At 38.0% G+C, this 15,497-nt stretch overlaps 1 protein-coding gene across 1 annotated transcript in view; it reads left to right on the top strand.

Annotated features, from left to right (window-relative positions):
• Positions 1-13,692: 13,692 nt before the first annotated feature.
• LOC149220084 (short-chain dehydrogenase/reductase 2b-like) overlaps positions 13,693-15,497 on the top strand; it is a 33,359-nt gene continuing 31,554 nt past the window's right edge. The window contains exons 1-2 of the mRNA XM_089384635.1: positions 13,693-13,888; positions 13,974-14,270. Coding sequence (XP_089240761.1) covers positions 13,886-13,888; positions 13,974-14,270 — 300 coding nt within the window. The 5' untranslated portion in view covers positions 13,693-13,885. The remainder of the gene's footprint in view (positions 13,889-13,973; positions 14,271-15,497) is intronic.

The raw sequence follows: 15,497 nt of genomic DNA, 5'->3' as shown, positions 1-15,497 counted from the left end.
TTTGTGTTGTGCTGCAATAGACAACACTGTTCTCATTATTTCCATCCTTGCTACTGGTGCAAAGGTTTCATCATAGTCTTTGCCTTGCTGCTGCTTGTAGCCTTTCACAACAAGCCTTGCTTTGTGCCTGTCAATCTTACCTTCAGCATTGCTTTTGGTCTTATAGGCCCACTTAACTCCAATGGCATCTTTGCCTTCAGGGAGGTCCACTAACTCCCATGTTTTACTCTTCTCAATTGCACCAATTTCTTCATTCATTGCTTCAATCCATTTATCTTCATTTACAACATCTTCAAAATGAACTGGGTCATCAACATGACAATACAAAGCGAATAATGAATTCAGACCGGTATTGTTACTTACCTCTCCTTGTTCATAAATCTCATTCAGATCTCTGAATCTTGGTCTTCTTGGTGTGCTAGGAGTTCCATCCGAACTTGAGGGTATTTCTGATCCCTGTGATGTGCTTGGAGAAGCACTTCCTTGACTTCTCAAGGCTGTTCGAATTCCAGCTTGTGGTGTGGTTTGTTGTACTTGCTGTGGTGGAGGAGGAGCCACCAAGGAAGGATTATTTGCTGCTGTCCCTTCCTCTTCTTCTTCATGAGACACAATTGTCTTCACATTCACTGTCTTTTCTAAGCTTCCATCCCAAGCTTCATCTTCAATGAACTGCACATCTCTGCTTACTATCAATTTCTTGGTGGATGGATTATAGAGTTTGTATGCTTTTGACTCATCACAATAGCCAATAAAGACACACTTCTCCCCCTTACTGTCAAGCTTCTTTCTTAGCTGATCTGGTACATGTGCATATGCCACACAACCGAATACTCTCATGTGAGTGACAGTTTGCTTTTGACCACTCCATGCTTCTTCTGGTACTTTGTTCATGACAGCTTTAGTTGGGCACCTATTCAAGATGTAAACTGCGCAAGTGACAACTTCTGCCCAATACTCATGCGGCAAGTGCTTTGCCTTTAGCATACTTCTGACCATGTCAAGAATGGTCCTATTCTTCCTTTCGGCAACACCGTTTTGCTGAGGTGTATACCTCGCGGTGAACTGCTTTTGTATGCCATTCTCTCTGCAAAAACGCAGAAAGTCTTTGGAGATGTACTCTCCTCCTCTATCTGTTCTGAGCACTTTGATATAATGCCCACACTGCTTCTCAACAAGAGTTTTGAAGTGGCGGAATTTCTCAAACACTTCACTCTTCTGTTTCAGCATATACACCCATGTCTTTCTGGTGTAATCATCAATAAAAGTTAAAACATATTTATTTCCAGCAAATGATGGTATTTGCATCGGTCCGCACACATCAGAGTGAACAATTTCCAAGGGTGCTTTTGCCCTTATACTCTTTCCTGCTGGAAAGCTTTCTTTGTGTTGCTTGCCCAAGATGCAGCCTTCATAAAGGCTGTCCGGTTTCTCAATCAACGACAATCCGTTTACCATTCCCTTTCTGTGCAACAGATTCAGGCCTCCGAAATTGAGATGTCCAAATCTCAAATGCCACAACCAATTCATATCTTTCACTTGTTCCTGAAAGACTTCTTGTGTTACAGCTGCAATAGTTCTTCCTTCCTTCAAATCTGCTCTGAGTTTGAGAGGAAACATTCTATTGCTGGTCATCTGCACCTGTGCAGTGATCTTCTTACTTGAAGGTATGTCTCTGATTATACACAAATCATCTTTGAAGAACACATTGTAACCTTTGTTAATGAGTTGTCCAATGCTCAAAAGATTACATTTCAGACCAGGTACATAGTATACATCTGGCACAATCATCTGTTCTCCATTTTTTGCTCGAATACTGACTCTGCCCTTACCCTTGACAGTTATTTTATCATCAGTCCCTGTTGTTACCTCAGATTTCACATTTTCATCCAGATTGGCAAACATTGCAATATTTCCAGTCATGTGATTACTACAACCTGAGTCTAAGAACCAAAAATCTTCTTGTTTGTCTTGTGCTATGTTACATGTTAACAGCACGTTCTTTGGGTTCTTATCTTCTTCATTTGCAAAATTAGCATTCTGCCTATTATTCATGTCACTTTGCTTTTTCCTACATTCATTGGCATAGTGCCCATATTTCTTACAATAATGACATTGGACTTGGGATTTGTCATACCTTTGTCTATGAGCTTGCTATTTGCTTGAACCTTCATCTTGGTTCTGATTGCAGCTCCTTCCGCTTGTGCTTGCAGGATAATTTCTGCCTCTGTTTTGGCTTCTTCCACGACCTCTGTTATTTGCTCTGCCTCGACCTCTTCCTTGGCCAAACGACATCTGAGTCTTGAATGCTTGCTCAAAAGAGGAATCTGTTCCTCTACTCAGTCTGTGTTCATGAGACAAAAGAGAAGCACTCAACTCATCTACCGTGAACTGTGAGAGATCTTTTGTTTCTTCTATTGCTACCACAATAGATTCAAACCTTGAGGGTAAAATTCTCAAGATTTTCTCTAGAATCCTTCTTTCTTCAAGAATCTCACCATGAGATCTTATCTGGGTTATCAAGCCAATAACCTGAGTGAAGAATGAATCTATTGTGTCAGATTCCTTCATGTTGAGATTTTCAAAGTCTCTCCTCAACATCTGCAACTTTGCAGTCTTCACCTTCTCCATGCCTTGATAGGCATTTTTGAGAATATCCCATGCCTCCTTGGATTTTGTTGCTGCTGCAATTCGCGGAAAAACACTTTCATGTACTGATTAGAAGAGGAAAAAGAGGGCTTTGGCATCCTTCTTCCTATCGCTCTTCAACTGGTCTCTTTCTGCTACTGTCAAAGCAGCCAGTGCTGTTGCATCTGCAGGTTCAGCATAGCCTGTTTCAACCAGCTCCCATATTCCTTGAGAAGCAAACAATGCTTTCATTGTTATGGACCAATAATTGTAATTTTCCCCATTAAACTGCGGCAGTTGGGAATTTGTCAAACCTGTTCCAGCATCTGCCATCTTAACTTATATAGATAAAGAAGAGATACTGACTGTATAAAGAAAACAAGCAAAAAACTCTCTGCTGAGAAAAAAAAAATCTGCTCAACAAACTTCTTACAGCTACTACAGTGAAAAACAATCTCTGTTTTTGACTCACTGAGTGCCTAGACCAGCTCCGATACCATGATGTAAATTTCTAGTGATTTCAAACACAAAAGAAATACATAGAGAACAACGTTCTGATTTCAATACAGGATCTTAATCATATAAAAGAAAAGAAAATTGTTACATAAATGTCTTCCTCTGTAGAGGGATTACAACAGGAACGCTTCAGTTCCAGCATCTAATTTTACTATCTCAGAAAACTACAGTGTCAGCACTGTTGTGCGTTGCAGAAAAAAAAGAACTCTTCTTCTCTAATTCTACACACTGCTCTATCTGCCTTTGCATTTTTTATATATATATATTGAACAACACAAAAATATCTTACAATACGTGTTGCCTGTGCCCATACTTCCGTAAAATAAAAAATAATAAAATTAAAAAATTTCACCTACATTTACCAACCGCGGTAAATATCATTAATTACATGGCTGAAAATATCTTCTCAGAATTTAATTCAGGGCTTATCACAACATCGCACCATCGCATCGGCGGATAAGGAGCAAAGGTCTTAACGCGCAGAAGTTTAAGATTTGCGATCTGTGATCTGCGATCGCATCACAAATATCGCATCGCAGACAATACAGGGATGCAGCGAAGGCTGACAAGGGAAAGTGTGATATGCGATCAGATCACATCGCAGGGAAAGTCCAATCGCTGTTTTCTGAATAAGCTGGGTCGCTGTTCAACTGTCAGCTTCCGGCAGTTTGAAATTATCATTCCAACAGTTAAGTCCCCGTCCATCCATGCCAGTGACTGTTGGTGATGCTGCGATAACTCATCCTTGCCAGTGACGGTTGATGATGCTGCGATAATTCATCCTTGCCACTGAAGATTGGTAATGCTGCGATAACTCCTCCCCCAGGAGTCATTATTGATCCCGAAGGAAAGAAGGAAAATGCTTAGGCTTATGCTTGCTTTCCTACTTGCTTTGTCGATAGTAAAATTATATATCTAATTATAGAGATGATCTAGCATTTTGGTAGTTTTCGAATGATGCAGAACCTGAGTTTGTAACTGCACCTACTTGATCGTTAGAAGAAATTCAGAAAGTAAATAGTAGATGAAGTCTATAAACAATTTGCAGTTCACTTGAACCCCAAAGGACGGAACCCACGAGCTTGTGGTTTCATCAATGTGTGCTACAACCTTTATCAAGCACCATAAGAGGTATATCAAGCTACTGTTCCGAAAATATTGGTTTCAACAATGTGCACTACAACCTTTATCAAGCACCATAAAAGGCATTGCAAGCTGTTGTTTAAAAAAATATTGGTTTCATCAATGCGTGCTACAATCGAGCACCATAAAAGGCATTTGAAGGTGTTGTTTCAGAAAAGATTGGTTTCATCAATGTGCGCTACAACCTTTATCGAGCACCATAAGAGGTGTTTCAAGCTGTTGTTTTAGAAAAAATCCAACCGAAAAGTAAGTATGGAGATTAAAAAGTAAAATAACGATCACTTTAAAAAAATTAGGTGCCAAGACACTATAAACAACCTCGCACGTGGAAAAGCACAACACCACCCTGGGCCCTTTTATCGACCATTTGTCCGTGCCTTCATCATACATACCATGCATGTTCACCCACATGCATCAACATCCAGCTTCCCTTGTCTGAGAAAAAAAATGCATAATTAGAGAAAAATGTTGTGAACAACATATGCATAGCAGAGTCATGGGTATGGGAGCGATTGGGTCACTACCAGGTGACCTTCACACAGATGAGTAGGAAGACCTTTTATCTATGCATGCCAAGCGACCTTCACACAAATGGGTAGGTTAACCTTCTATTTATGCATACCAGGCGACCTTCACATAGACCAGTAAGAATACCTTCTATCTATGCGTACCAGGTGACCTTCACAGAGATGAGTAGGCTACCTTCACAGAGATGAGTAGGTAGACCTTCTATCTATGCATACCAGGAAGGTAGGGATGCCAACATGCAGACTAGCCAGGGGCATTATAGCCGACAGGATAGATGCACTAATGTAAAATTGAAACTATAGATGCATAAGGAAGGTGGGAAAGAACGAAGTGCCTGAAAAACAAAGATAGAAGATCCCTTACCTGAATGGAGCTGATCTCTCTATCCAACCTAACGAATGATCAGGTTGGAAAGAGATCTCACCGAATTATATTAAAAGAATACCAAGGAGTTTGGGCCTCGATCCTGCCTGAGAATAACAAAGCGACCTGTCGCTGCCTTGCAAAAGACGGCTACCTTCACAAGATTGCATCTTCTAAACACAATATTCATCCATTGCATGCTTTGGTAAGCCATTCTTTGACATTCTTAATAAAATAGATGCGGGATTGGACATAGAAGTTGAGGCAGTAATGCCACTTGATGTGCATGTATCTGTAGATGTGCATATATATGTTATGTTATGTGTTCTATTAGGCTGTAAATACACTGTAGTATGTTACACATCCATATATATGTTATGTAGATTTCTTACCCTTAAAAGCCCATCTCAAATAAAATTGTCCAACAAAAGATGCAGAATTAATCCACTGGACCAAGTTCTCCAGCACGATTGCACCATGCACAACATTATGCTTAACCTCACCAAAAATACGATATGTTCGTTGTTCATTCAAACCGATACCTGGTGCTGGTTGGGACAGTTTCTGCCCGACGGAACGCTGCTCTAGACCAGCGGGAACCTAGACGGCCACCGGAAATTAAGGAGAATCGCACCGTGTCCGGCAGCCGGAGCCTGCTTTTGGGTTGGCAACTGAAGCTTGCATCTGGGTCGAGGATCCCAACATGGCGTTAGGCGAACTGTGGTGGTATGCGACCTATCAAGTCCTGTCGGACGACAGAGTAATCGTTGTGGGAGGCAGAGCGGCTTTCACAGATGAATTCGTGCTGACAATGAGAGAAGGAAGCTGCTCAATGCCATTTTTTAGAACCACCAATGATGTACAGAAGGAAAACTATTATCAATACGTCCATCTTCTTCCCAAAGGGAATCTTTATATATTCACAAACAGATATTCTATTGAATTCAATTACAATACCTCGGTAGTTGTCCACGATTTCCCTACCATACCTGGGGAGCCAAGAAATTATCCTTGGGGGGAAGCTCCAAAGCAACGTCAAAATCCGGAACATGATAGTAAGCGCAACTCCAAATTCAAAACATGATAATAAGCGCAGCTCCAAAGCAACTCCAAATTCATAAGGAAAAGAAAATACAGGTAATGTACCATTTTAATATCTATGCAAGAGAAAATTCTCCATTCTAATGTCGGGTAATGTATCCCTGAGACATGATAGTAAGTGCAGCTCCAAAGCAACTCCAAATTAATAAGGAAAAGAAAATACAGGTAATATTTTAATGTCTACGCAAGAGAAAATTCTCAATTTCCATTCTAATGTCTATGGAAGAGCAAATTCTCTGCAAATTCTCCTTTGAGACATGACACTAAGTGTAGCGTCAGAAAGGAAACACAGTGGAGCTTCAGAAAGGAAATATAGGTAATGTCCTGATCACAATTCTAATCTTAATGTCTATGGAAGAGAGAATTATGTAATATGTACATCACATTTTGATATCTATTGATGAATCTATGTGAATAAGAGTGACTAAAGGAAAGTTGCAATGGCAGGACATGTGGAGGAGAGATTGCTTGTAGAAAGGTGTGAGCTTGACATGGGGCATCACACTTGACATGGGGCATCACGTTGCATAAGCGGTCTAAACATTTGGATATATATTTAGTTTCAAACTTTGCGGAGATGTTTGAAATTTGAACCTTGGATAAAATGTTACAAAAGGTGCATGTATGGTGGTCAGTGCATTAGTTTTTGGAAACTTTGGGTAAAAGTTTGTCAGCCATCTAAACCTTACTCGGGACACGTGAAGGTTCCAATAAGAGTCTCAAACCAAAACTTTGGATAAAATTTGGGTGAAGGAAATTGCAATTAGATAGTTTTGTTAAATTTTGATAGAGCGGAGAAATTTTTGGTCAAAAAACGGATTAATGGCTAGTTAACGCCCTAGCAACGGCTAGAGTCCCTGTAGTGCCGAAGGCAGGGAAATTCTCAATTTCCATGCTAATGTCTATGGAAGAGCAAATTCTCTGCGAATTCTCCTTTGAGACATGACACCAAGTGCAGCTTCAGAAAGGAAACATAGTGGACCGTCAGAAAGGAAATATAGGTAATGTCCTGATCACAATTCTAATCTTAATGTTTATGGAAAAGAGAATTATGTAATATGTACATCACATTTTGATATTTGTTGATGAATCTATGTGAATAAGAGTGACTAAAGGAAAGTTGCAATGGCAGGATATGTGGAGGAGAGATTGCTTCTAGAAAAGCGTGAGCTTGACATGGGGCATCACGTTGCATAAGCGGTCTAAACGTTTGGATATATATTTAGTTTCAAACTTTGCGGAGATGTTTGAAATTTGAACCTTGGATAAAATGTTACAGAAGGTGCATGTATGGTGGTCAGTGCATTAGTTTTTGGAAACTTTGGGTAAAAGTTTGTTAGCCATCTAAACCTTACTCGAGACACGTGAAGGTTCCAATAAGAGTCTCAAACCAAAACTTTGGATAAAATTTGGGTGAAGGAAATTGCAATCAAAGAGTTTGGTTAAATTTTGATAGAGCGAAGAAATTTTGGTCAAAAAAACGGATTAATGGCCAGTCAATGCCCTAGCGATCGCTAGAGTCCCTACAGTGCAGAAGGGAGGGACTAATAACTATAATTTGATCAATGCATCATTTCTTAAGAATTGCCAAATATATTCACGGCTAGGGGATATGTGCTGATGTGTGCTAGGTATCAGAGAAAAAAAGCATTCTGTAGAAACCTCCATGGTAATATTCGCATTACCATTATCTCAAAGGCTTTCGAGTGTGGCCTTGGGGTTCGAAGTGATGACCAGGAGTCTTTCATTGACCAAGTTATGATCTTCTATTCCATATATCGTGTTGCCTGTGTCCTATGTGCAACCACTCAAGGTAACGGGTTCGAGGACTCGAGTCGTCCCTGTGGATGTATTGGAGTCTGATACCTCCACCAAGACTCTGCTAAACTTTTAGGTCTGAAGCTCCAAATAAAATACAACTTGGAGGGGATAGCGACCTGAGTATTGAGAAATTCACAATGGAGTCTTCTTTTGGGTAATCGAATATGATATCTGGACTTGCATAATCTTACACAGAAGGATAAGTGAGCCTACAAAATTACACTAGGCTCTTATCGTGGGTTAAGGTGAATCTTTGTATGTGTTTCAGTTATCTTCATTACATTCTTTTCAAGAGGCATGGTCATTAGATATGAAGGTAGAGCTATGCTAGAAGCAAGAAACCCCACCTTAGCATTGCTTCAGGATGATGAGATCTTGACCAGTATTTCCCAAACCATTGATGAGGTTTGCGAAGTGCTAAAGACGGTTCCTGTGTGAAAAGCAAAGAACCCCACCTTACCATTGCTTCAGGATGATGAGATCTTGACCAGTATTTCCCAAACCATTGGTGAGGTTTACGAAGTGTTAAAAGACGGTTCCTGTGTGAAAAGTAAAGACTGTTACCGTGTGAAAAGTGGTGATGTTGAGGAGAAGGCCGTTTCATAGACAACAACAAAAGAGTTTCAAACCTTATGCCAATTTGGTATTAAGCTTTGCATAGTGCAGGGAAGTGGTAACACTGTTATTTGAAGGGATTGAAACATAACTAGCATAGATTCATTTTAAATATGGATCTAACATGAGCTTAGAGGGATTTAATTTCTTCACCTGATTGAAACATAACTAACATAGATTCATTTTAAATATGGATCTAACATGAGCTTAGAGGGATTTAATTTCTTCACCTATAAATTTTTTTATTAGTCAATATTATTTAATTGTTTTATATAGTTATTTAATTTTTTTTTTAATACACATCACACTGCGCTGTAGAATGAGTCTCTCGGCTCAATGACATGGAAGAGAGAGTTGTCATATTGTCCACATTATATCTACATGAAGGAGATGATGATCAACCATATTTTTGAGGGGTAAATTGCCAAATGGTGCTTGTAGTTGAAGGAATCATCATTGCCATGAAAGGCTTTTCTTGCAGTTAGTGTGAGAAGCTATTTTTTTTCTTATTGAAAGAAGAGCTATATATGTGAAGGTGTACACAATCATTGCCAACAATTGCTAACAAAGTTACAATGGCCAACAAAGTTGTTGATGAAAGGACCAAAGCTAAAGTGGATTGACACAAGTAGTATTTTTACCATTGAGAAAGTGCTTAATGTGTGCAGGTATTTTTACTATCAAGAAAGTGTTTAATGTGTGCAAGATGGTGAAAACTTATTATTTTTGTCTTTAAAATTTTAGATGAGTATATTGAGTCTAGGTATTTCAATATAGGTATAGTCTTTTCAATTGTGGTTCACGGTCACTAGGTGACCACTACATTCACGGGCAATAATCTAGGAAGATCCATTTGAAGGGGTAGTTCACGGGCAATAATCCGGGAATATCCACCTGAAGGGATCTACCCGCCAGCCAATATGCTAGGCCTAACCCCAAGGGCGTTGACGAGATTTGACCCCGTGACCTCCCAATTGGCAAGGTACTTAGCAACAGGGACTTGACCAATGGAGCTATCCCTTAGAGGCTAGAGCTACTCAATATAGGTATAGTTATTTATTAGAATTAGCTACTCTAACAAATGATAGGCAAAGTATTGGTATCCAAGATGAAAATTGAACAAAGATGCAAATTTTCTAAATGAAGAAGCCTAGTATATGAATAATTATGGATGAAGATGACATTCCAATCATATATGTCATGTGTTATTAACTCTTGATGATGTATGTTACTATGTAGTAATGCTGCAATATTTTCTGATGTAAATGTCATTCCCTAGTCTGCATAGTAAGACGTGTTGTAGTTGGAAGGAAGTTTTGGCTACATGGTTTACCCCATGTACTATTTGTTGAGTACCGCACTTAAGTCTTCAATTGGCATGTGCATAGAAAATGTAAGATTAAGATGAATATATCTTGTATATATAATACTTCCCTAGAGAACTGACAAATACAACGGATGGTACCCATGTTTCTTGGTAGATGGAAGTAGGTCCATATGATGGTAAATTAATTTATACTTCATGGTCAAATTGATGGTAGGCCTTGCAGTACAATAGGTTTTTGGCCAATTTTAGGTATCAATGGTACATATGTTTTCCAATTGGTACATGATGAAATTCTTTAGACGAAGGGAGGAGCACGGACACTTTTTGGGATGGAAGAGGGTTCCATTGTTCTCACTCGAGAAAACCAAGATTGGTTGTAGGCTGGATTTTTGGAGTTAAATGAAAAATTTGCAGCAGGGAGGACAGAAAGGTCCTCACTACAAAAAAATAAAATTCGTTGGATCTTTGTCCAAGTAAACTAAGTGGCAATACTTATAGCAGAGACATCAAAGACCATGCATTTAGAACCACTATGGAAACAAAGAATAATGGTCGTGGTAGTAGCAGAGATTAAACATTGGTGGACAAGATTGTGTGGTGTCTTGAATAATAACAAACCCATGTTCATATTTTAATGTAACTCACACATTGTAGCAAGTCTATAGTTTCATGTTTGGCTTGACATAGTGGTCCTTGAGATGTATGTACCTAGTATCTCCATGAATGGAGTTTTCCATTGAATGTACCTAAGTCAATTGTGATGTAAACCTAATGAAGCATGTGTAACCCGTTAGTTAATGGTAATTTGAAAACCACTTTGTAAGTGTATGTTTATGGTAAGCTGAAACCATTTGATGTGTTGCTTATGGTAAGTAGAAACCACACGAGGATGTAGTTCCTTGGGAGTGTGATGCAAAAGCATTGAGAGCATGGTTGAGGATAAGCCGATAAAACTTGGGGTATGGATGAAGGTAAGTCGATAAAAGCAAGAGCATGGTTACGACTGAGCCAAGTTAACCTAAGATGATGATGATGGAGATGTAGAGGGAGTTAAATGTACATGTACATGTATGAAGGTGCGATGGTTAAATGAAACATCTACGTGAAGGACATCCTAGTACACTGATGGTTGCAATAACTAGTTACCTGTACATTCCGTTGGATAGTTGTTCCTTTATATGCATGCCGACATTTTGATAATGTTTGAAAATGCTAGGTTGGACCATTGCTAGACTTTACTAATCAAAATTAAGACTAGTCATTAAGAGGGAGTGTTAGAGAATATAACCCCTACTCTTACGTGTGATGAATGTTTTGAGAAGGAGTTTGTTCCTAGGCTTTAGGAGGTCATTAGATCTAGTTAAGTTGAAAGATATTGTCCAACTAAGTAGCATTTATATTGGTGTGTAGTTGAGAGATTTGTTCAACCAAGTTTTTTTTTTCACGTGTGGTTCACGGATACCGGCGGTCACTAGGTGGCCGCTACATCCACGAAAATATCTGAGCTTGATCAAGGGTATCAAGTCCCGTGGCCAATAGCTAAGCCTAACCCCAAGGGCTTCGGGGAGAATTGACCATGTGACTTCCCAAATGACGAGGCACTTATTTGACCAGTTGAGCTAACCCTTGGGGTTGTTCAACCAAGTTGTTTGTGGGATCAAGATAATTTCTCTATGTTGAGAAAACATTCATGTATTTATATTGTAACATTATTTGATTAATACAAGTGTGTTTATGAAATTTTAATTTAAGCACCATGCAATGAACCAATGATTGGTTTATTGTGTTTTCATCTTGTCCATTAAATATTACATTATTCTAATTCAATTGATAAGTCAAAAATGTAGTAAGCCACCTTTCTACATGGTGCTTAATATTTGTTAGGAGGTAGATGTGTAATTCTTCAGTGCTAAACATAGAGTTAACAAGTATCTTTTGAAAAAGATATTAATGAAAGAGACATGTAATACCTTTCATTTTTGAAGATGCAGTTGATGTGTGTCATTTAAAATATACATATATTCGTAACACCAATAAGAAGTGAAAAATGAAAAATAAAAATATTTCTGTGTAAAAGAAAAATTTAGGAAAAAATGCAGCAAAATTAATTAAAAGTAAAAACAATATACAATGAGTGTGATTGTGTACTTCATCGTTTAATATGGAGTTGATGCATAGAAATTTATGATGGATTTACAATGGTGATTATCTTTATATTTTGACTAGTATAAAAAAGAAAGTCAACATTACTAAAATAAGAACCCATTCTCATAAGTTTCATATCAACATTAGTTGATCGATAACCTTAAGAATTTGTCATCTTTGTGATACTAAGAGGTCGGATAAATGAATCTGTTATTTTTGTGACACTAAAAAATGTGGAATATGAAAAACACTTTCTCTTACAATGCCTTGATTATATGGAAATTGAATCTCAATTTCAAAAGATTTATCACAACATTAACCTTTTTAACATTTTAACTCGTCAAAGTTATGGTAATTTTGAAAGGCTTCTCTTAATGCTTTTAAAGTATATAAATAAAATTTAAAACCGTCCAAGTAATTTTTTACTTTTTCAAAGTTCTGATAAACCAATTTTAATTTTAATAGGCATTAACCACAACCACCATCATCATTACCAATTATTTAAAATTTTCAATATACAAATAAATATTTATTGTATTTTTCACCCAAATAATATTTATCAATTTTCAAACATGATATCATATTTCAAAATAATTAATTTAAAACATGGCAACTTCAAATATTACGCATTTTTTTGGAAAGTTTTTGCAGTTTATTTTCAAACCTAATTTGTCTAAAATTTGGTAGGGGTTCATTGAAATCACAAGTTTGACAGGGGAACTCTTCACAATAGAAGTGACACAAAGGTTTTTGAGGGTGCTGAATCTATATATCCAATCAAAAAACAATTTAAACAACGCAATTCAAGATTGAGCCATACTTTTTCCACTAGATTCTGATAAAAAGTCCATGAAAACTCCAAAAAATCACACTTAAAACTACTTTTTCTGATATTTCAATTTAAATAATTAAACTAATAAAAATTGATTAATTAATTTAATAAATAATATATAAATATTTTTATAAAAAATATTAAATATCCATATATAAAAATGGTTGAATCTGAAATGTTCCAGATCTAACCATCCAATGACATTTATAAATCTCCTCACACCAAAGGTCATTTATAATTCAAAAAAGGAAAAAGAAAAGCAGGGATGAACGGAAATCTCTTCCTATATTCAAAAAACACAGCTAAAACTTATGAACCAGGACAAACGGAAAGTCTGCAGTCTAGAAGGTCAACTTACTCCGCCGCCATCTTGAGTCACCACAAATATAATAGTCTGCAGTCTAGAAGGTCAACTTACTCCGCCGCCATCTTGAGTCACCACAAATATAATAGTCTGCGGTCTAGAAGGTCAACTTACTCCGCCGCCATCTTGAATCACCACAAATATAATAGTCTGCGGTCTAGAAGGTCAACTTACTCCGCCGCCATCTTGATTCACCACAAATATAATAATAATGTTCTAGTACAACGAATATAGTGTTTCTCTTTTACTTTTCCTCTGTTTCATTCCCTGAGATTGACTTTTAGCAAAATAACTCAATGACACACCTCCCCATAGAGCTCATGTACCATCCGATGATATTTTGGAACTCCTTCAATCAAAAGTTATGAGAGCTATACGCACTATTAATTCCAATGCCAACCATCATTTTTTCAAAGGGCATAGTAGCTATCTTTCATTTTATACTGCTCGAGTCTCCTAATTTCTTTCTATCTCTAAGCATTTAGAAGATCTTCGCGGAACAAAAATGGTGAGTTCATGCTCTCGACAGAGAGTTAGTTGGTAGGTTATCATGTCGATTAGATATATAACAAACTGTTAATTTGTGATGATAGGATAAATCCTCGTGTGACGCAACAGATGAATGGTGGACGAAAGAGACAGTGGGTGTGGTAACAGGGGCCAACAGAGGAATAGGGTTGGAGATCGCTCGTTTACTTGCAGACAAAGGTATCACTGTTGTTCTCACTGCTCGTTGCAGGCAGCAGCAAGACTTGTCTCCACAATCTCGTGCTCTCATGGAAGAAGGAAGAAAAAATGTGGTGTTTCATACACTCGATATACAGAGGGATGACAGTGTTACCGATTTTGCCCAATGGTTGAAGAATGAATTCGGTGGCCTTGATATTCTGGTATTCTTTCTTTTCTCCGTTTTGACTATAATTGATCTACTTCGTCCCCCATATACCAATGAAATGTATGCTCTTTCACAATGGCAGGGGCATTTTGGAATGGATAAACTAAGTAATTATGTTGCAGAGTTTAGTGGAGTTTACTGTCATTTCTCTGTTGTATAATTGCTATGACTCTGCTGTCTGTAATATGCTGTTTGCAATTTGACCAATTGAGTAGGTTGATGTGGTTTTGATCCTCTACTTTCTGATTTTAGTGTGTGGATCTCTATTTCCTATTTTTCTGGTTCACTCTAAATCATTTACGGTTTGGTTTACCTTTCCAGCAGAGTCATTTACTGAATACTTAGCCGATTGAAATTCTATATTGTATATATGATTGAAATTCTATATTGTAGATATATATGTTTTTTTCTTTCTTTATTTCTTTTCTTTTCCCTACAGGAAATTGGTCTCTTTTTTTCTTCTTTTCTTTTAGCTCACAATTATACTCCGGGAATGCTTAGACTTGAAGCCATTACAACAATGCTCATATCAGGCCAGCCCACAATTATACTCACAAAATGGTTAGATCAGTGTTTTAAAATTGCGCTGGTCTGAATCGGATTCACCCTGGTAGACCGAGTCAAATCCCTGCCCGGGTCGGCTAGGTTGAAAAACCAGTTCGGCTGCTGGTCCATCACCGAACCGGTCAAGTCGGAGACCGATTCGGCTGGTTCAGTCGAGCCCTTCTTAAACCGGCCGAGCTAGTCTGCCGGAAAAAAGGCGGCAACTCAGACTTCAAACTCAATTCTTTTTTGTTGTTGTTGTTGTTGTTTTTTTTTTTCTTAATGCCTCTACCCCTCTCCCAAGCCTATAAAAGTGACCCAACCCCTTCACATTTACTCACAACTATCTCATTGCATTTGTGTGAACATATGTGGGGAGTTTGTGAAGAGTTGGAGTTGGTTTCTGGAGCAATAGTGAGGATGAGCGATGGGTTTGTCCGTTTGACTCTGATTCAGAGTCTGAGCCAGATAATCTTGCATTGTTTAGTAGTATGACTAGTGATATTTTGTTGTAGAGGCCATTTAGAGCCTCCTTGGTTATCTGTTTTTGTTTTGATCTATATATTACATGTATTGGACAGTGCACTAGGTGTCATTTTGATATAATAGATATTTTCATGAGCATACTTTGATCATATGTTGTCTTCTTTCTATATTCTAATGCTTTGAGTTTGGAAAC

The sequence above is a fragment of the Pinus tabuliformis genome, chromosome Q (assembly GCF_031772625.1).
Source record: "Pinus tabuliformis cultivar Carrire ecotype Pingquan chromosome Q, CPIR1, whole genome shotgun sequence".
NCBI classification, from domain to species: Eukaryota; Viridiplantae; Streptophyta; class Pinopsida; order Pinales; family Pinaceae; genus Pinus; species Pinus tabuliformis.
This window is presented reverse-complemented; position numbering and strand designations above follow the sequence as displayed.